General features: G+C 36.0%; 1 protein-coding gene across 1 annotated transcript in view; it reads left to right on the forward strand.

Moving 5' to 3' along the window:
• The window catches only part of SMC3 (structural maintenance of chromosomes 3), a 38,784-nt gene extending 22,436 nt beyond the window's left edge, over positions 1-16,348 (forward strand). Inside the window, exons 14-29 of the mRNA XM_069567083.1 lie at positions 3,373-3,476; positions 3,657-3,756; positions 4,379-4,539; positions 4,868-5,009; positions 6,901-7,051; positions 8,800-8,952; positions 10,195-10,346; positions 11,126-11,284; positions 11,883-11,990; positions 12,501-12,609; positions 13,232-13,479; positions 13,569-13,781; positions 14,061-14,252; positions 14,406-14,583; positions 15,198-15,304; positions 15,940-16,348. Coding sequence (XP_069423184.1) covers positions 3,373-3,476; positions 3,657-3,756; positions 4,379-4,539; positions 4,868-5,009; positions 6,901-7,051; positions 8,800-8,952; positions 10,195-10,346; positions 11,126-11,284; positions 11,883-11,990; positions 12,501-12,609; positions 13,232-13,479; positions 13,569-13,781; positions 14,061-14,252; positions 14,406-14,583; positions 15,198-15,304; positions 15,940-16,011 — 2,349 coding nt within the window. The 3' untranslated portion in view covers positions 16,012-16,348. The remainder of the gene's footprint in view (positions 1-3,372; positions 3,477-3,656; positions 3,757-4,378; positions 4,540-4,867; positions 5,010-6,900; positions 7,052-8,799; positions 8,953-10,194; positions 10,347-11,125; positions 11,285-11,882; positions 11,991-12,500; positions 12,610-13,231; positions 13,480-13,568; positions 13,782-14,060; positions 14,253-14,405; positions 14,584-15,197; positions 15,305-15,939) is intronic.
• Positions 16,349-21,655: the final 5,307 nt, after the last annotated feature.

A 21,655-nucleotide genomic window follows, 5' to 3' on the forward strand; every position in this document is an offset into this window, starting at 1 on the left:
AAATAAAGTCAGCCACTGTTTCCCCATCTGCCATGAAGTGATGAGACCAGATGCCACGATCTTAGTCTTCTGAATGTTGAGTTTTAAGCCAACTTTTTCACTCTCTTTCACTTTCATCAAGAGGCTCTTTAGTTCCTCTTCACTTTCTGCCATAAGAGTGGTGTCATCTGCATATCTGAGGTTATTGATATTTCTCCCAGCAGTCTTGATTCCAGCTTGTGCTTCATCCAGTCCAGCGTTTCTTATGATGTACTCTGCATATAAGTTAAATAAGCAGGGTGACAGTATACAGCCTTGACATACTCATTTCCCATTTTGGAACCAGTCTGTTCCATGTCCAGTTCTAACTGTTGCTTCTTGACCTGCGTACAGATTTCTTAGGAGGCAGGTCAAGTGGTCTGGTATTCCTATCTCTCTAAGAATTTTCCAGTTTGTTGTGATCCACACAGTCAAAGGCTTTGGCATAGTCAATAAAGCAGAAATAGATGTTTTTCTGGAACTCTCTTGCTTTTTCAGTGATCCAGTGGATGTTGGCAATTTGATCTCTGGTTCCTCTGCCTTTTCTAAATCCAGCTTGAACATCTGGAAGTTCATGGTTCACTTACTGTTAAAGCCTCACTTGGAGAATTTTGAGCATTACTTGGCCAGCATGTGAGATGAGTGCAATTGTTTGGTAGTTTGAGCATTCTTTGGCATTGCCTTTCTTTGGGATTGGAATGAAAACTGACCTTTTCCAGTCCTGTCGCCACTGGTGTTTTCCAAACTTGCTGGCATATCCAGTGCAGCACTTTCACAGCATCATCTTTTAGGATTTGAAACAGCTCAACTGGAATTCTATCACCTCCACTAGCTTTGTTCATAGTGATGCTTCCTAAGACCCACTTGAGTTCACACTCCAGGATGTCTGGCTCTAGGTGAGTGATCACACCATCCTGATTATCTGGGTTGTAAAGACCTTTATTGTATAGTTCTGTGTATTCTTGCCACCTCATCTTAATATCTTCTGCTTCTGTTAGGTCCATACCATTTCTGTCCTTTATTGTGCCCACCTTGCATGAAAAGTTCCCTTGGTATCTCTAATTTTCTGGAAGAGATCTCCAGTCTTTCCCATTCTATTGTTTTTCTCTATTTCTTTGCATTGATCACTGAGGATGGCTCTCGTATCTCTCCTTGGTCTTCTTTGGAACTCTGCCTTCAGACGGGTATATCTTTCCTTTTCTCCTTTGCCTTTCACTTCTCTTCTTTTCACAGCTATTTGTAAGGCCTCCTCAGACAGCCATTTTGCCTTTTTTCATTTCTTTTTTTGGGGGTATGGTCTTGATCCCTGCCTCCTGTATAGTGTCATGAACCTCCATCCATAGTTCTTAAGGCACTCTATCAGATCTAATCCCTTGAATCTATTTGTCACTTCCAGTGTATAATCATAAGGGATTTGATTTAGGTTAGACCTGAATGGTCTAGTGGTTTCCCCTACTTTTTTCAGTTTAAGTCTGAATTTGGCAATAAAGAGTTCCTGATCTGGCCACAGCTCCTGGTCTTGTTTTTGCTGACTGTATAGAGCTTCTCCATCTTTGGCTGCAAAGAATGTAACCTGATTTCTGTATTGACCATCTGGTGATGTCCATGTGTAGAGTCTTCTCTTGTATTGTTGCAAGAGGATGTTTGCTATGACCAGTGTGTTCTCTTGACAAAACTCTATTAGCCTCTGCCCGGCTTCATTCTGTACTCCAAGGCCAAATTTGCCTGTTATTCCAGGTATTTCTTGACTTCCTACTGTTACATTCTAGTCCCCAGTAATGAAAAGGACATCTTTTTGGGGTGTTAGTTCTAGAATGTCTTATAGGTCTTCACAGAAACATTCAGCTTCAGTTTCAGCTTTTTCAGCATTACTGGTTGGGGCATAGACTTGGATTACCGTGATACTGAATGGACAGCCTTGGAAACGAACAGAGATCATTCTGTTTTTGAGATTGCATCCAAGTACTGCTTTTCAGACTCTCTTGTTGACTATGATGGCTACTCCATTTCTACTGAGCTACCTAGGAAGCCCATTATAAAGTACATATTATCTATTACCATATGCTGCTGCTTCTACTGCTAAGTCGCTTCAGTCGTGTCTGACTCTGTGCGACCCCAAAGACAGCAGCCCACTAGGCTCCTCTGTCCCTGGGATTCTCCAGGCAAGAATACTGGAGTGGGTTGCCATTTCCTTCTCCAGTGAATGAAAGTGAAGTCACTCAGTCGTGTCCTACTCTTAGCGACGCCATGGACTGCAGCCTACCAAGCTCCTCCATCCATGGGATTTTCCAGGCAAGAGTACTAGAGTGGGTTGCCATTGCCTTTTCCTTACCATAAGCACTTTTGTATTATATATTAGAGGTTTTTGCCCATTTAATTCAATTTCCAGTGACTCGTTTTTGAGTGTGTTCAGAACTAAATCAGTTTTTTAAAAGAACAACTTTTCCTAGTACTCATATCATCAGTTTATCTAATGTTTAATGTAATCAGTCACCTAAAAACAAAAACATACCAGGGAGCAAACAGAACTGATTCTGTAACCATAAACAGCTCAGCTGGTAGGACAAGTGACCAGGAGTAATATACTACTGGCCAGTGTGCTTTGGACTTTGGTCAGGAATGGAAAACAGATTGATTGAGGTAGTCAGTTATTTGGGAGTTTGTTAGTATAGTTTCAGTTGAGATAGCTACAGTCCTGCCTTAAAAGGCATTTTTATCTTGAGTTCATGGAAATATCAACCTCAACAGATGCATGTTTTGAAAAAGCTTGGTGCTAAAACAGGACTTTGCAGTGAGAGGTTTTATTCATTCTTTTTCAAGTTTGAGATTATTTTTCAATATTTCAGTCACATTTAAGTGTATCAAAATGACCACTTGTGAGGGTGAACTCTTCTTTATATTGGATAGAGATGATTTTACAGTGCTTATTATATTGCGCAAAAGAGCCTTTTGCTTCTTAGTATGTTCCTATATCTCTTGTGTTCTAGTGTGTGTGTGTGTGTGTGTGTGTGTGTGTAGAGGGGCCATGTGAAAAGTTTACACTGCAGTGTTTTGAGAATTTATTAATAAATTTTTTTCTTCTAAAATTCTAGAGTATATATTATAGAAGTAGTAAGGTCACTAATGAACAAATTAATTGTTTTGATACATGTATGTGCTTGTTAAACCATTACCACAATTAAGATAACAAGCCTATTGATCACCCCAAAATGTTTCCCATATCCCTTGGTAATTCCTCCCTCCCTCCTTTCTTGGCCTGTTCCATCCTCTGGTAACAACCGAACTGCTTTCTGTTACTAGGGATTAGTTTGTATGAAATTAGATTTTAAATTTGAATTATTTTTATTTCCATAGAAACTGGATCAGGATCTTAATGAAGTCAAAGCTCGAGTTGAAGAACTGGACAGAAAATACTATGAAGTAAAAAATAAGAAAGATGAATTACAAAGTGAAAGAAAGTTAGTATAGACTAAAGTATGCCTTAATATTGTTGAGTAATGCTAGTTACTGGCTGTTAAATGGTCTTTAAATTATAAATTAACTATAGAAGTTTAATTTCAGTCTTCCCTCAAAATTGTAAACTGTTAGCATATTGTCTTAATTTTAAAATTGAAGACAGTCTATTTTTTATTGATTAGTTACTTGTGGAGAGAAGAGAATGCAGAACAGCAGGCACTTGCTGCTAAAAGAGAAGATCTTGAAAAGAAACAGCAACTTCTTAGAGCTGCAACAGGAAAGGTGGGTAGGTTCTTTCATTACCTCAGTTGGCATTGAGTCAGTTATTACTGCATAAGAATTTATTAGCTTTCAAGAGAAGAATGCAAATTAACTTGTCTTATAAATGTGAAATACTGGATATCATTTAAGCACCCATGCTATTAAAAATAGCACTTTTGATTTCTAGATGAAGGGTCCATTTTTAATGCTAATCTCATGGAACAGAATCCATAATACAAGGTGTTGCACATAGTTGGCATATTTCAAGGGAGTTGACCTATTGTTGGAGAAGGTATTTAATCTGTGGTATATTTTTTATTTTTTAAAATTTTTATTGAAATATAGTTGATTTACAGAGTTGTATTTGTTTCAGGTGTTCCGCAAAGTGAATCAGTTATACCTATAAGTTATCCACTCTTTTTTTTAGATTCTTTTTTCAAACAGGGCATTACTGAGTATTGAGTAGAGTTCCTTGTGCTGTACAGTAGGTTCTTAATTAGTAGTCTGTTTTATATGTAGTTGTGTATATGACAATCCTGATCTCCCAATTTGGTATATTTTTTTAATGTATAGAGTAATGGGGGCATTTTATATCAGCATGAGTGCCATTAGCAATATTTTACAATTTTTTGTTTCTGAATAGGCCATTTTAAATGGAATAGATAGCATAAATAAAGTGCTAGACCACTTCCGTCGAAAAGGAATAAACCAGCATGTTCAAAATGGCTATCATGGTATTGTGATGAATAACTTTGAATGTGAGCCTGCTTTCTACACATGTGTGGAAGTCACTGCTGGAAACAGGTGAGATTTGTTTTTTTGCTTGATGTTTTGAGTTTTTAAAGAAAAGAGGAACTAAGAATAACCTAAGAAACAACCTTTTGTAGTTTAAATATATCCTCTTATTTAATATTCCAATCCTCTTTTGTTTAATATTGCAATTAAATACATTGATGCTCAGTGTTTGTTCCTAGTTGTAGAAACTAGAACTTCTCCTTTTTGTACTTCCTCTCCCTCCATTGGGATTTTCTGAGTAGCCCTCCCCATACAAATTGGATTGCATAGAAAAAAGTAACTTGTTTGCATAAATGTTTAAAGCACTTTGGACCTATCTCATTCTCTTTACCTGTAGGTTATTTTATCACATTGTTGATTCAGATGAAGTCAGCACGAAGATTTTGATGGAGTTTAATAAAATGAATCTTCCTGGAGAGGTTACTTTCCTGCCTCTTAACAAGTTAGATGTAAGGGATACTGCCTATCCTGAAACCAATGTGAGTTGATGTGTGTTAAAGTCTGTCTTTCAATAAGTGTTTTTCTTGGTTTAGCACATGTTAGTGCACAATAAGCACTATACACTGTGGTTCACATGGTCTGTGAAGTAAACATTCCTTTCTTACCATAGAGGATAGTTAATGCTAGATGAGGAAAGGAAGGAAGACAGGTCACAGCCGTGACATAAACCATTGCAAAATGTGCCAAGTGTTAAAATACATCAGTACAGGATATTCTGAGAGTGTAACTCAAGGAGACGAAATTAAGATTTAATAATTGGAGAATTCCCTGAGGAAGTATTTAAAGTAAATAAGATTTCTGAATATTCTTTTTTTTAAACAGCTTATAAATTAGATTTAAAATATCTAGCAAGATGATAGGCTCTGAAAGCATAACGTGCTCTTGTTATTAGCTGGTATGCTTTTTAACAGATTGAGAATGTTACCTAGACATCATCCTTGATAAAAATGTAATTGCTTTGAGGTGTTTGGCTTCAGAATGTTGATGGTAGTAGAAGTTATTTCACTGTTTTTTAAGGTTAAAGCTAAAACCCTGGGAGAATGAGCTACAGTTGAAGAGGTACAGTGAGAATCTTAATGAGCTATTTAAGTGGTCTAGCTTTTTCTTTTACATCTACAAACTATCTCTGAAATTTTGAGGAGGAGAAATTGAGTCCTAAATGTGATATGTAAGTGAAGCAAGTCACGAAAGAATGCATATAGTGCTGTTCCCTTTACAATACCTGAACAAAAGTAATCTTAGATGATAGGACTACAAGTGCAAGGAAGTGATCACCACAAAATTATAGGAGTGGCCATCACCAGCAGGTAACCATTGGAGATAACCACTGTGATTGGAAGAGGGCTACACTCATCACTTCTGGGCTTTATAGTAGTGTTTTGTTTCTTGTTCCACATGGTGGTTATATTGGTGTTTGCTTTGTAATTATTAATTTAAGCTTAACATATTTATTCGGAGAAGGCAATGGCAACCCACTCTAGTACTCTTGCCTGGAAAATCCCATGGACAGAGGAGCCTGGTAGGCTGCAGTCCATGGGGTCGCGGAGAGTCGCACATGACTAAGTGACTTCCCTTTCACTTTTCACTTTCATGCATTGGAGAAGGAAATGGCAACCCACTCCAGTGTTCTTGCCTGGAGGATCCCAGGGACGGAGGAGCCTGGTGGGCTGCTGTCTCTGGGGTCGCACAGAGTCGGACACGACTGAAGCGACTTGGCAGCAGCAGCAACGTATTTATTGCTTTTTTCTATATGTAGGATGTATTTCCTAATGTAAAAATTCGATTCGGCTAGTTGAGAGAGAAAAAAGGAAAAATAAATTCTATCTGAAAAAATATTTTTCTGAGTATCTAACTAAGGTTATATGTGTGTAGATTATTAGATGAAAACAAAATGTAAATATTTTGAGAATATACTACTAGTTTATATTTGTTCCTTCTGTGTGACAGATGCTACCCTAAATGTTTCACATTTATAACTCGCCTACTCTTAACAACTTCATGAGGAAGCTACTGTCGTTATTGTAGTTCTATAGATGAGTACAGAAGTTAAGCAACTTGTCCAGAGCACTCATCTGAGAAGCAGAACTGAGTTCTGAACTTGAGCAGTCTGGCTCCAGAGCCACTGAGCTCTTTATCACTGTACTCTGAAAACCTCTATACTATTGAAAACCTGGATGACTTACATGAGTACAATTTCCAGGATATTTCAGTAGAATTATTTTTCTCACTTGTTCAGTATAAAAATCAGCAGGTTTGAAATGTAAAGGCATTTTGTTTATTTGTATTTCAGAAAAATATAATTTATAATTCTGATAACACATTTGAATTAATTGTGATTTCTTTGCTTGCTAACAACATACTTGTTTTTAGGATGCTATTCCTATGATAAGTAAATTGAGGTACAATCCCAGATTTGACAAAGCTTTCAAACATGTATTTGGAAAAACACTTATTTGTCGTAGTATGGAAGTTTCAACCCAGTTGGCCCGTGCTTTCACTATGGACTGCATTACCTTGGAAGGTTCGTAATGGTAATTACTAGCTTTGAACAAATAAATTCCTTTAAAAGTGTTTGAAAATTCATGTCCAATTACTTCCCATTTTTAAATCCTGTTGGTTTATACAAGTCAGAATTTAAACAAGGTTAACACTTTATGTTTAATTGATGTTTCATAAGTATAATCATTTAATGCATAGTAGAATTTCTTAACCTTTTTGACACCATGGACTTGGTTTGGTGAAGCCTCTGGCACCTTTTCTCAAAAATTTTTTAAATGTATTAAACAAAATACTTCGGATCACCAAAGAAACCAATTGGCATGGTTATCACAGTATTTCTTTGACATAGTAATGTATTCTTTAAGATATTAAAAACGAGATTTAGCAGTGGACCTCCTGAATTTTATTTTGAGTGAAGGTTAAGAACCTCTGGTATATAGGTTCACTTGTCCTCATTTTCTGGTTTTTTTTTTTCCCCCCTATATGTTTACAGGGAAGCATAAACAGTTTCAGTATAGCACAGTTCTCCTGTTTTCCTCCCACCCCCAGAAATTCTTGCTTTGTTTTTTTTTCATTCTTCTTCCTATTCTGTTTGCAGCAGTGATTTCCAACATCCTGTCCTCCAGGTCACTTATCCATTCTTCTGCATCAGTTATTCTGCTATTGACTCCTTCTAGTGTATTGTTCATCTCATTTGTTCTTTAGTTCTTCTAGGTCTCTGATAAACATTTCTGCATCTTAGTCTCTGTTCTGTTTCTGAGATTCTGGATCATCTTCACTATCATTCTGAGTTCTTCTGGAAGATGGCCTCTCTCCACTTCATTTGGTTGTTTTTCTGGGATTTTATCTTGCCACTTCATCTGGGACAAAAACCCTCTGCTTTTCTCATCCTGGTTAACTTTCTGTGATGTTGTTTTCGTTTTAGCCACTGTGGGACTGTGGTTCTTCTTGCTGCTTCGGTCTGCCCTCTCAGAAATCTTTTGTGTTGTGGATTTGTCTTACTGCTTCCTCTTTATTAGGTTAGGTTAGGCATTCTTGGCATGAGTGATGTGTACTTCTTACTGCGTGTCCCACTGTTAGTGATACCAGGTTTGACCTCTAGCAGATCTTGGTTGTAAAGGTACCTTTTCCCCTTTGTAAGTAATAAATGATATGTGGGATTATCCTTTAAGGACACGTGAATATCAGGTTCCCCCAAAAGTTTTTTTGCTAAGGGCTTAGCATCCTTTGGTGACCCTTGCCTGACTTGGTTAATACATTGAGGGTTTCAAAATGATCATTCTAAAATTCTGTGATTGCTTCTATATTTATTAGCTGTCACTTTTCTGTAAAGAAAAGCCCCTTCCTTTTTTCCTTTTTATGTATTGCTGTGATTCATGGATTTTTTAAATTATTCAGTGTGTTACCAAATTGCCATTATTATTTTTGATTTTCATATTTCCAGTTATGGCCATTGGGAATTTCAAGCTAGGTTCTGTGTCTTGTTGACATATTCCTGTTAGTCTTTAACACTTTTCTCCTTGCTGGCAAATATTCAGGTTTACCTTATATTTTATTAACACTTGCACTTATGTTGACACTTACATTTTTTAAGTGCAAGTGTTAATATTGTAAAACAACATTTTTTCCGGGGCGGCTTAAACTCTTTTAAGTTCTTATTAAATAGGTAAAACCTTTAGATTAATCTAGTTGTTTAATTATTAATCAATTTATTGTTGAATAAAGAAGTTGTTATACAGAATTACTAATTTCCTTATGTTTTATTAATAGGTGACCAAGTTAGTCATCGAGGTGCTTTGACTGGAGGCTATTATGATACAAGGAAGTCTAGACTTGAATTACAAAAAGATGTTAGAAAAGCAGAAGAAGAACTTGGTGAGCTTGAAGCAAAGCTCAATGAAAATCTGCGCAGAAATATTGAAAATATCTTTTTGTCTTGTGTTGCTGTAGAGAAGGAAGTGTGTTTTGGTTGGAATATAGAATCTTTTGAGTGTTAGATGTATTTTCACATATACAGTGGGGGGAAATATCCCATGTGTTTTATTTTGACTTTTATCTAAGCTTGTGTAGTATGTCCATTTAACTTCCAAAAACAGGGAGAAAACTAAAAACCATTGTAATATCCTTTGCTTAAACTGTTACATAGTTAATGGCAATGAGTGTATTTCTGAGAGAAAAGAACCTGAGGAACACAGAAATTTAAGATTGTAAAGGGAGCTGAGGAGGACTTGTCAGACAATTATAGGAAGAAAACCAGGATAGGGTTTCAATGGAAGAAGTGGGCAGTATGAGGAATGCCACATATTACACAGAAGTTAAATACATAAGGATTGAAAAATGTCTATTAGGGGTTATTATCTTGAGTTTCAGATTTAGTATTAGTGGAGGAAATGTCCATCAAAATGCAAGTCTTAGTAACCACGGTTCTTTCCATTCTTTCAGATAAAAATGATTTTCTGTGAAAAGTGACTAGTTGGGCTCACAACTACAACAGTTGTGCATGTCCATTTTCTTAAAATAACCATGGTATAAGGCAAAAGTGCTTTGTGTATATACCTTGCATTATGTCACACAATATTCAATACAGGTACTCAAGCAGTGAAAATAATTATTTTTGCTGCTTCATTAGGATATTTTTATTGAGACTGGGCATTTTAAAAATTGTGAGTGTATAGCTTCTTTGTCATCAGTTGGAAGCAAGAGCACAGAGAAGAAGGTAATTAAGCGTCTTAGCTTTGACTGTGCATACTTTGAGATCTGCCCAAATTTGGCGAGCTTTGAGCACAGAGCCTGGGAAAATACGTGAATACTCCTCTTCACATCTAACTCTCTTATATAGTGCTTTAGGCATAATGGCTTATATAGTAAATACTTGAATGAAAAATATATAAATTTTAAAATGTGTATCATTTAGCTTCCTTTAGGACTTTCCCATGGTTTTTTTTATTTTTTGTACAGCAGTTGGTAAAATTGTATGTTATTTTGAGAGAGAAGTGGGTTAAAATGTTTAAAGCTTCTTTTATGACTGAACAGACTTGACATAGTATTTAATTCTGCGTTGTTATGGTACTTAAATTTGGGGAAATAGCTTAATCTAGGGATAAAGAAAAGGAAGGGGATACAAGTTAATAGACACTGAAGTGAATTTTCCTTAGCCTTGTATATGGATTAATAATGAAATTGATCAGCTGATGAACCAAATGCAGCAAATAGAGACTCAGCAAAGGAAATTTAAAGCATCTAGAGATAGCATATTATCAGAAATGAAGATGTTAAAAGAGAAGAGGCAGCAGTCAGAGAAAACCTTTATGCCCAAGGTTTGTAAATACACTTTTTTAAGAATATATTTAGTTATATAGATTTGGGGTAGACTATATATTGTGTAGGTTATATAACATACACGTATGTTCCATTTTCATTTAGGCCCATACTTTGGGTATCTGCATGTATCTTTATCACACTTTTACTCATGAGTACTCAGGAGTCTACTTTTGTAGGCCAAATTCATATTTTCCAACTTCATTAAGCAAGTAGGCATTTTGAGCCATGGCATAAAAGTATTGTCCGATAGTCAGCCAGGTACCATTTGTGTCTATAAATGCTATTTATGGATTTATTTGACTGTATTTTGTCCAAATTATATTAAAATGAGTTAGAAAGTGAGCTGTTACTGCTATTACAAATGATAATATCCATTGGTCTCATAAACGAGCAGTTTTGACAAAAACAACTAATTTTGTACATCAATTATACTAAAGCAACAAAGTTAAAAATGTAGTGTATATACCCACAATTAGACCACCTTAACATTCTAGCAACTTCTTTCTGTTCTTATGAATATGCATAATTTTTATATAGTTTGACCATGGAATATGATGCATTTATTCCACACGTCCTGCATAACGTTGCATCATAAACATTTTTCTTGTTGCTGCATAGTTCTAATTAACGAATGTAATGGGCATCTAATATTTAATTGAGATAATATTATTTAAGCTCACTTTAATATCAAATATAGATGGTCTTCATTATTTCACTACTGTAAGTGATACACTGACTAATACCATTACTAATAAATGGAAAATCTGTCATATAGCAACGTAGCTTACAAAGTTTGGAGGCAAGTTTGCATGCTATGGAGTCCACCAGAGAATCACTGAAAGCAGAACTGGGAACGGATTTGCTTTCTCAACTTAGTCTTGAAGATCAGAAGAGAGTAGATGCACTGAATGATGAAATTCGTCAACTTCAGCAGGCAAGTACAGTTGACAGAAAAAAAAAATTTGTTGGTAATCAACTGTTGTGAAAAGTGTCTTTCTTGCTAGTAAAGGAGTGTGAAAAAGATATTGAGAAAATATAAGATTGAGACTTCCAGTATCCATTAAAGTAAATGAGATTTTAGTAAGTTTTTCTAAACCTTATGATAGGATTGTATAAGAAATCTTCATTTTCCTTCATCTTATTTAATGCCTGTTTGTCACTAGTAAAATTGAGCTTGTTAGCTTTGCTATATTTATTGATCTGACCACCTTTACATATTTAAAAAGTTTTGATTAACATTTGATTCTTAAATATAGATGTAAATAATTAACACTAAATTCAGAAAGTGAAAAGCAGGAAAAGAAAAATATTTTTGGTAGTATGCCTTATAAAAAGAACCAGGCACAAAAATAGCCTTCTGGATAGATAAAAGAGTAGAGAAGAAAATAAAGGTCTTTTTGGAAAGGTATAAAACTCTTGTTTCAGCTCATTTGAACACAAGTAATGTCGACAACAACAGATTAACAGCATTCCTGTATGTGAAATGAGCATCCCTATGTAGATAGACAATTTGTTTTTCTTTTTTCTTCTAGGAAAACAGACAACTACTGAATGAAAGAATTAAATTAGAAGGTATTATTACTCGAGTAGAGACTTACCTCAATGAGAATTTGAGAAAACGCTTGGACCAAGTAGAACAGGTACGTTCTCTTTGGGTGGTTTCTTGATGAGCATAACCTTTTGAATATGCTTATGTGAGAGGCTCTGATTTAGAGTATGGACTCTGGGGACAGAAAGACTAGCAGTCTGACTACCTGCCCTGGCTTGGAGCTCTCACACTGCCACCTAGTGTGCTGTGTTGGTCAAGTCATTTGATATTTCTAAGCTCCAGTTTCCTCTTGTGTAAAAGAAGCATAGCAGTATGTTTTGTGTGATGATCTGGCACATTCTAGGTACTCAGTAAATATTAGTTACAAATATTTTCTCAGTAGTGGTCAGATGCTAAGAAATATTTTAGTCATTAATCATTTTTTTCCTGCTTAATGGATACCTTAAGTATTTACAACTATTTGAAGTATGTTTTTTGGTTTCCTTAAGTGTTTATTCAAACATATCAACAGCTATATAAACATTGGCAGTCATAACATTTTGAAACTAACAAAGTTTATATTTTTATGGCTTAATGCTCCTGTGTTCCTTTTGTGTTATAGGAACTCAATGAACTGAGAGAGACAGAAGGGGGTACTGTTCTCACTGCTACAACCTCAGAACTTGAAGCCATCAATAAAAGGGTGAAAGATACCATGGCAAGATCAGAAGGTGAATTTTTATTTTGTAAAAATGTTTTTGATATCTAGTTAAATTTAGCTTATTTGTTTTATAAGACCGTGTATTACAAAATGACATACCCAAATAGGCAAAGCATGTACCAGAAGTTTTTGTCGTTAATAGTTCTAGTGAACAGTTTAGGGTGTTGATTATTGTCACCTTCATTTTATTGAAATGTTTGTGGCAGTTTTTAAGAGACTATACATTATTAGTTTCTTGACAAAAGCATGGAATAGCTGAATCAAGTTTGTTGACACTTAATTGCTGAGAAGAAAATTATTTTAGGTTTTTATAAACATTGAATAATAAAAACTTTATATATGAATGGCTTGTGTACACTCCCAATTTTATTCTGAATTCTTTCATAAATTTTCACAGGAAAATTTAAACCTATTTGTTTTGATAGATTTGACCATTAAAATCTTTGGTCAGATAACACCTTAAAATAGGTGTTATGGGGAATTCCCTGGCGATCCAGTGGTTAGGACTCCCTGCTTTCATGCCAAGGATCTAGGTTCAGTCTCTGGTTGAGGAACTAGGACCCTGCAAGCCGCATGGCTCAGCCAAAATACAGTAAGTGTTATGGCCTAACTTGGTTTTCCCCCCATTTTAGATTTGGACAATTCCATCGATAAAACAGAAGCTGGAATTAAGGAGCTGCAGAAGAGTATGGAACGCTGGAAAAATATGGAAAAAGAACACATGGATGCTATAAACCATGATACTAAAGAACTAGAAAAGATGACAAATCGACAAGGCATGCTGCTGAAGAAGAAAGAGGAATGTATGAAGAAAATCCGAGAACTTGGGTCACTTCCTCAGGAAGCATTTGAAAAATACCAGACACTGAGCCTCAAACAGGTAAATCTAGTTTGTTTTAAATATGAAATCTCATTACAAATTTTCCTACATGTGAGTTTATTTATATGTTTTTTTTTTCCTCTTTATAGTTGTTTCGAAAACTTGAACAGTGCAACACAGAATTGAAGAAGTACAGCCATGTTAACAAAAAAGCTTTAGATCAGTTTGTAAATTTCTCGGAGCAGAAAGAAAAGTTAATAAAGCGACAAGAAGAGTTAGACAGGGGGTACAAATCAATCATGGAACTGATGAATGTACTTGAACTTCGAAAATACGAAGCTATTCAGTTAACTTTCAAACAGGTATGTTTCTGTTTATAGTTAATACACAAGCTAAAATCTTCAGATACTTAGTTTATCATTCAATTTGTAAAGATTTTAAAGCTTTTTTTTGCACTGATAATTGTTCTGATACTTAAAGACATCCAGTATATACACAACTCTTACAAGGATTCAATCTGTTATTCTTGTTCTTAAGATTAAAAAATAAAAATTTTTTTTATTGCTTTTAAATAATTTTTGTCTTTGTTTTAAAAAGTACATATTCCATCTGACACCTGTTTATATATTATTCATTTTAAGGTATCCAAAAACTTTAGTGAAGTATTCCAGAAGTTGGTCCCTGGTGGCAAAGCTACTTTGGTGATGAAGAAAGGAGATGTGGAAGGCAGTCAGTCTCAGGATGAAGGAGAAGGGAGTGGTGAAAGTGAGAGGGGCTCTGGATCACAAAGCAGTGTTCCATCAGTTGACCAGTTCACTGGAGTTGGAATTAGGGTAAAATAACTTTACATTCAATTATCCTGAGAGCATTATCATAGTGGAACATTTTGCAAATCTTAAATTGGTACACTGTATGCAACTTAATGTTAAGAGATGATGGAGATTTTACCCCTTTGAAATATTAACTCTAATTAAATATATTCTTAGGTGTCATTTACAGGAAAACAAGGTGAAATGAGAGAAATGCAGCAGCTCTCGGGTGGACAGAAATCCTTGGTAGCTCTTGCTTTGATTTTTGCCATTCAGAAATGTGACCCTGCTCCTTTTTACTTGTTTGATGAGATTGACCAGGCTCTGGATGCTCAGCACAGAAAGGCTGTGTCAGGTACAGTTTTGGTTTCATAGCTTCATAGTAACTTACTAGAAATGATAGCTTGCCTCTTTTATCATATATTTCTTGCTGCCTGAGGTATCTGGGGAGACTAGACACGGTATTATTCAATAAAATAATTTCTCTTTTAACAAAGTTTTTAAAATTTAATATTAGACTACAAAGTATAGTTCTATCAGAAACATGAAACAATTGAAAATCCAACCCCAGTTAAGCTTTTATACAAACGTCTCTCCTTTTAAAACTTTTCAGATTTGATTTACAGATTTACAGATTTGATTCTGTTTTTAAATAATCTATACCTGATCTTTAGTAAGTTCAAAAGATTTTGGGGGAGTGGGTAGCAGGAAAAGGTTGCTCTGGATGAGAAAGATTTACATTGCTCTGATACTGTTTCTAATCCTATGTTAGAAATGCTGCTTTTATATTCTGTAACTAAGATATCGGTGTTAAAGGTTTATGCCTAGCTTAAGAAACAAATTGATGCTTTCTGTAGATGTATGCAATCAGGCAGTTTTAAATTTTAGGTAGGATTAAAGATCATTGCTTTTTAAATTTTTAGTTCTACTGAGAAAATGGTTTTATTAAATTACTCTTTCTTTTTACAGATATGATTATGGAGCTTGCTGTACATGCTCAATTCATTACAACTACTTTTAGGCCTGAACTGCTTGAGTCAGCTGACAAATTCTATGGTGTGAAGTTCAGAAATAAGGTAAAATTTTTTTACATGAAGTTTGAGTTCATATGGTATTTAATCCATTGTATCTGTTCAATTCTTTTTTTGTTGTTACTTAAGTCATGAGAAAAAATTCAGAAACTTGTTGCTTATTGGATGATATCTTTGTGAAAAAAACTTAAAAATGTTTATGAAGCTTATCAGGGGTTTTTTTGGCATTCATTGCATAGTTTTATTTTCATTGGCATTAAGAGACATTATCCTCCTCTCTAGCCTATTTAGTGCTTATTTAATGCACAGTCTTTAACATTTACATACATTGATTTATATTTGGTTAGACCACATGGCTCTTCCAGGTGTTTTCAGCCTTAAAATTCTTTGAAATAGCAAAGTAATAAAAACTGAACAAAAATGTAGTTCAGATATTTAGACATGAGTACTTATCTGTATCTTCAGAGCATTAAAATGCAGAATATTTTTTAAACTCCTGTGTTGAACAAACAGCATTAAAATAAGGGTTTTATCAGTCAATGTTTTAGAGTCAGTTGACTTGAAATATGCAATTTATATAGGTAATTGGCTATATTTTTAAAATATTACCATATCCAGTGGGAACACTGATAAGTTTCTTTACCATCTAACAGATGCTGTTTTTAATGCTTATCCTTCAGGTTAGTCACATTGATGTGATCACAGCAGAGATGGCCAAAGACTTCGTAGAAGACGATACCACTCACGGTTAGTTGGGAAACACTGCCCGTTGGTCTGGAAGATGTGTAAAGTAATGTGATCCTTTTACCCAGGAACTGTAAATTTAAACCTCAATATCTGGTCATTATTAATAGTTTTCAGCTTAGAGTATACATAGTCCTTTTATATTTCTGTCATTGTATTTTATAACATACTCTGTAATGTTACGTTTCTATTCATAGTTTAAGGATTTTATTTCCCACACAACTTTTTGTAAAGTGTTCTCCTGTTTTAAATCTTTTAAAATGTGCTAAATATTGTTTCCTAATTATTTTATCAAGTGTATTGCCTCTTTTATAGCTTCAATTAAATAATTGGTTTTATGACTAACTGTTTTATGTGGCTTTTTATTTATAGTTGTATGATTGGAAACAAATTTTTCTTAAATATCTGCTTTTTGTTTTGCTTAAGAAAAGGTCTGCCTTCACCTAAAAAAAGATTTTTAAAATATGGTTTAATATTCTGTTGAATTGCAATATGATTCCCAATCCTGGCTGCTTGTTTAAATCCATGGGAGGGAGCTTTTAAAAATGTAACACCGCTTGAGTCTTTCCCTAGACAATTTGAATCCAAATCTCTAAGGAATAGAGTCTTGGTCAGTGTTAATTCTAAAGTTCCGTAAGGTGATCCTGACCCTCAGTGAGGATTAGAAACCCTGCTATAACTCATTGTAACTGTCCTTTAGAAAGTATTTTTAATTTAAAATGGCAGTGTGTTTAATAGAAGTTAGGAAGAGTATCCAAGAAATTGAACTGTAAAAGTTGTTCCTCCAGATAAGTAAATAGTTTGGAAAACCTTGTTATTGGAACATTGGTCTTTTCCCAAAGGAAAAGAGCTTTGTAGTTTATTGTGGTTTTAAATTGCTTATTGAGGTAATTCATACACCGTAACATTCACCCTTCAAAACAGTATAGCACAATTCAGTGCTTTTTAGTTTATTCACAGAGCTGTGCACCCATCTGTACAATCAAATTTTAGAGCATTTCGGTCACCCCAAAAGCAACACTGTACCAGTCAGCAGCCACTCTCCATCTCCCTTTCCTCTTACTAGTTCCCTGGCAACCACAAATTTATATGGATTTGCCTATTCTGGACATTTCATGTAAACAGAATTATACAATATAGGACCTTTTGTGACTAGCTTCCTTTATTTAGCACATTTTCAAGGTTCATTTATAGTGTAGCACATACCAGTATTTGATTCCATTTTATTGCTGAATAATATCCCATTGTATGATCATACAGTTTGACTCATAAAGAACATTTGTTTGAACTGGTCAGGTCCGTTTATACTTGGATATTTTTTTCAATATAGTTACCTGTATTTTCATTTTATGGATCATTTCCTTTGTTTTTGAGGCAGAAATAGCATTACTTGAATTTCCAGCTCTAAGGGGAAGTCAGCACCCCTAACCTTTCTGTTGTTCAAAGGTCAACTGTATACTGTGTTGTTTAATCATTCATTCATTAGTTGGACATTTGGGTTGTTTCTACCTTTTGGCTATTATAAATAATGCCTCTGTGAACATCTATGAACAAGTTTTTGTGTGTTTTCGTTTTTCTTGGGTATTTACCTAGGATTGGAATTGTTGGGTCATGTGGTATGTTTAATATTTTGAGGAATTGCCAAACTTTTCCAAAGGAACTGTACCATTTTATATTTCTACCAGTAATTTGTGAGGGTTCTGGTTTTTCCATATCCTCACCAACACTTAATCTCTCTTTTTGCTATAGCTGTTCTTATGTGAAGTGGTATCTCATTGTGGTTTTAATTTGCATTTTCCTGATGACTAATGATATTAAGCACCTTTTTATATACTTACTGGTCATTTATGTGTCATCTTTGGTGAAATGTCTGTTCACATGTTTTGCCCATGTTTAAATTCTGTTAACTCGTGTTCTTATTATAGAATCATAGTTTATATTATTATAGGATACTAATAACAGAAGTGGGAGTTTTTTATATATTATGGATACAAAAGTCCGTTGTCAGGTGTGTGACTTGTAGATATTTTCTCCCAGTCCTTGTCTTTTTACTTTCTTATGATAAGAAGAAGCATAACATTTAAAAGAAATAAACTCATTTGTCCAGATTTCCACTTGAGGAAATTTCCTCCTAAGGCCTCCAGTCAGATTGGACTAGGGCCCACTCTTTCCAGCCTTACTGTAACTTGATCACCTCTTTAAAAGTCCTGTCTCCGAAACAGTGATATTTGGAGGTAGTGGGGTTGGAACTTAAATGTGTGCATTTGCTCATGGGGGTTGGGGGGATACAATACATTGTGTGCAAGAGACACAGGTTTGATCCCTGGGTCAGGAAAATCCCTTGGAGTAGAAAATGGCAACCCCTCCAGTATTCTTGCCTGGAAAATCTCCATGGACCGAGGCACCTGGTGGGCTACAGTCAATGAGCCCACAAAGAGTTGGACACAACTGAGAGACTGAGCGCACACAGGTACAGTAGATTGTTTATATTTTACCATAATATAACTGATCTTCCTAAGAGAGAATTTGGTTCAAGAAATAGAATTCTAAGACCCCATTCAAAGGGTTATGTAAGCACAGTATCCTTCTAACATTCCTAAAATGTTTCTTAAGCATGTCCCCAGGAATATTCATTACAATCACTGCAGATGGTGACTGCAGCCATGAAAGTAAAAGACACTTCTTGGAAAAAAAGTTATGACCAACCTAGATAGCATATTGAAAAGCAGAGACATTACTTTGCTGACTAAGGTCCATCTAGTCAAGGCTATGGTTTTTCCAGTGGTCATGTATGGATGTGAGAGTTGGACTGTGAAGAAAGCTGAGCACCGAAGAATTGATGTTTTTGAACTGTGGTGCTGGAGAAGACTCTTGAGAGTCCCTTGGACTGCAGGGACATCCAACCAGTCCATTCTAAAGGAGATCAGCCCTGGGATTTCTTTGGAAGGAATGATGCTAAAGCTGAAACTCCAGTACTTTGGCCACCTCATGCAAAGAGTTGACTCATTGGAAAAGACTCTGATTCTTACAAGGATTGGGGGCAGGAGGAGAAGGGGATGACAAAGGATGAGATGGTTGGATGGCATCACCGACTCAATGGACATGAGTCTGAGTGAACTCCGGGAGTTGGTGATGGACAGGGAGGCCTGGCGTGCTGCGATTCATGGGATCACAAAGAGTCGGACACGACTGAGTGACTGAACTGAACTGAATGGACATTGAAGAACCGACTCATTGGACAAGCATCAGGGAAAGGTTGAGTGCAGGAGGAGGAGGGGGCAACAAAAGTTGAAATGGTTGGATGGCATCACCGACTCAATGGATATGAGTTTGAGCAAAATTGGGAGATAGTGAAGGACAGGGAAGCCTGGCGAGCTGCAGTTCATTGGGTTGCAAAGGGTCGGACTTGACTGAGAGACTAAACAGCAACAAATGGAGACTGAGTGGTATATAGTTTATGATCTATAACTTGGCCCTGATATAATCAAGCCTCCATAGTCAAGAATTTAGCAGGGATGTTATAGGCATGGCATCATTCTAGAACTTGCTCATCTTAAGCATCTCCCCAAGAGTGTAAATGAGACTTAAGTGAGTTTATAACAGTAAGCACCTAAACAGTGAAACAATATAAATGTAAAACCCATTTTCCTTTCTATATCTCATCATTTTTATATTATGTAATTTTTTGGTCTCTCTCTACACACCTTATAGGATCTTAGTTCCCTGACCAAGGATTGAACCTGGGCCCCTGACAGTAGAAGGATGGAGTCCTAACCTAGTGGACCACTAGGGAGTTCCTCATAAATTATTCTTAATGAACAGAAAAATGTGAAAATCCTGGAATATTTGGCTAACCCAGAAACTCAGAGGAAGGACAGAAATTCACCAAAGGAATTAGCCAGTGATTCATAAATCGAAAAAGGGTTTCTCTCTGTTCTGACTTTTCCACTCTGAGATTTTACTATTATTTACAAAGTACTAATAGATTGGAAGAGTGTGTATGTTACATGTAGTTTTGAAGAATATGGCATTTTTAGGTCACCTTACCAGCCAGACTTCCACAATTAACATTTTTGGGCATTTCTTTCAAATTTTCATGCAAAATTTTACAGTTAGGCTTATACTGGGTATATAATTTTATATCCTGAACTTTTTAGTAATACAATATGAAACATTCCTCTTTAATCTCTTCAGAAACAAAATTTAATAGCCACAAAATTCTGTCAGAAGTACCCTAATTTACTTAAATATCTCCTGTTGGATGCTTAGATTGTTTCAGCAACAGTGCCAAAAACAAAACCCCCAAAATGAGCATTTTTACCCAGAACCCTGGAATTTAATTTTCTCAGGATAGAAAACTGTTTAATTTTTTGCACCTTTTTTAAACACATGAAATATGGAATGATTAGCTCTTTGTCCTCCCTGGTTAACTGAAAGTAGGGGAGCTGTTCTGTACAGTGTTGATTGGTTCTCCATGTTACACCCAGTAACGGATTTCAAAGGGTGAGTCACCACCATCTTCTGTTTGATCAAAACCGTCCCCTCCCTACCCTTCTCCCCTTTCCTTTAGCTCTCACCTATTTGGGTGCACTCTGATCTCTTGTCTCCCTGAACATCCTAGGGGGCTGGGTTACTCCTGGCTGCCAGTCTTCTCTGCATGAAAGATGCCAGTGTTGCTCCATAAATCTGCCACCTTGTGGCACTTGGTCTCCCCTTCCTAGAGACAGAGAGTCTCCTGGGTGTAAGAGCCCTTGTAGCAGCCAGTAACTGCACAGGGATATGAGGCAGCATAGAGATTAGGGTTTCAAGGGAAACGTGGATATATTTACTCCCCCAAGTCATCACATTGGCTGGTATAAGTCTGTTAGCATTTGAATGTTATCTTTTATGGATTCTGTGTGGTTCAGACCAGTGCCTGGCATGTTGCCTGGCTCCGGGAGTTGGTGATGGACAAAGAGGCCTGGTGTGCTGCCGTTCATGGGGTTGCAAAGAGTCGGACACGACTGAGCGACTGAACTGAACTGCAACTGAACTGAAGGCCACAGAAGTGGTTATTGTGTAACATAGGGAAGGGATCATGTTGCTTCTAAGGCAGAAACCTGCTAAGAGAGGTTTTCTTTTTAAAATAGGAATCTGTCATGCCACCTCAGAATTAGAAATAATGATTGCGTAAGATTTTTGGTAAGTTAGAGGTTTGCTGCAGCTGTGCTTTGCTCCTGATATTCTAAATCCCAAATTAGTTCATTTATTTCCAGAACCACTAGAGGGGGCCCTTCCCACATGCCAACGCCTCCTTTTTTCAGTCTATAGTTTTCAAACTAGTTTCCTCTTCAGTTCCTTAATTACTAGAGTTTCAGGAGCAATGAGAAGGTTGAGGTGTGCTATTTTTGAGATTTCCCTGTTGCAGAAGTTTGAGCTAAGTGTTAACTGCTTGCAGTTCAGTCATAAACTGGATGCCTTCAGCCAAGGTGGCTAGTGTTTGCAATAGGTTGTATTGTTGCTATTTAGAAAGCTATGCTGCAGATACTTAACAGAATCTTGTTAACAAAATGGCAACCCCTTCTTGCAATAGCCCTACTTGTTTCTCCTCAAAGCAGATTTTTTTTTTTCTGTTTGTGACTTCTGAATCCTGTAGACCCAGAAGAGACTGTC

Source organism: Ovis canadensis, chromosome 22 (genome assembly GCF_042477335.2).
Source record: "Ovis canadensis isolate MfBH-ARS-UI-01 breed Bighorn chromosome 22, ARS-UI_OviCan_v2, whole genome shotgun sequence".
Classification (NCBI taxonomy): Eukaryota; Metazoa; Chordata; class Mammalia; order Artiodactyla; family Bovidae; genus Ovis; species Ovis canadensis.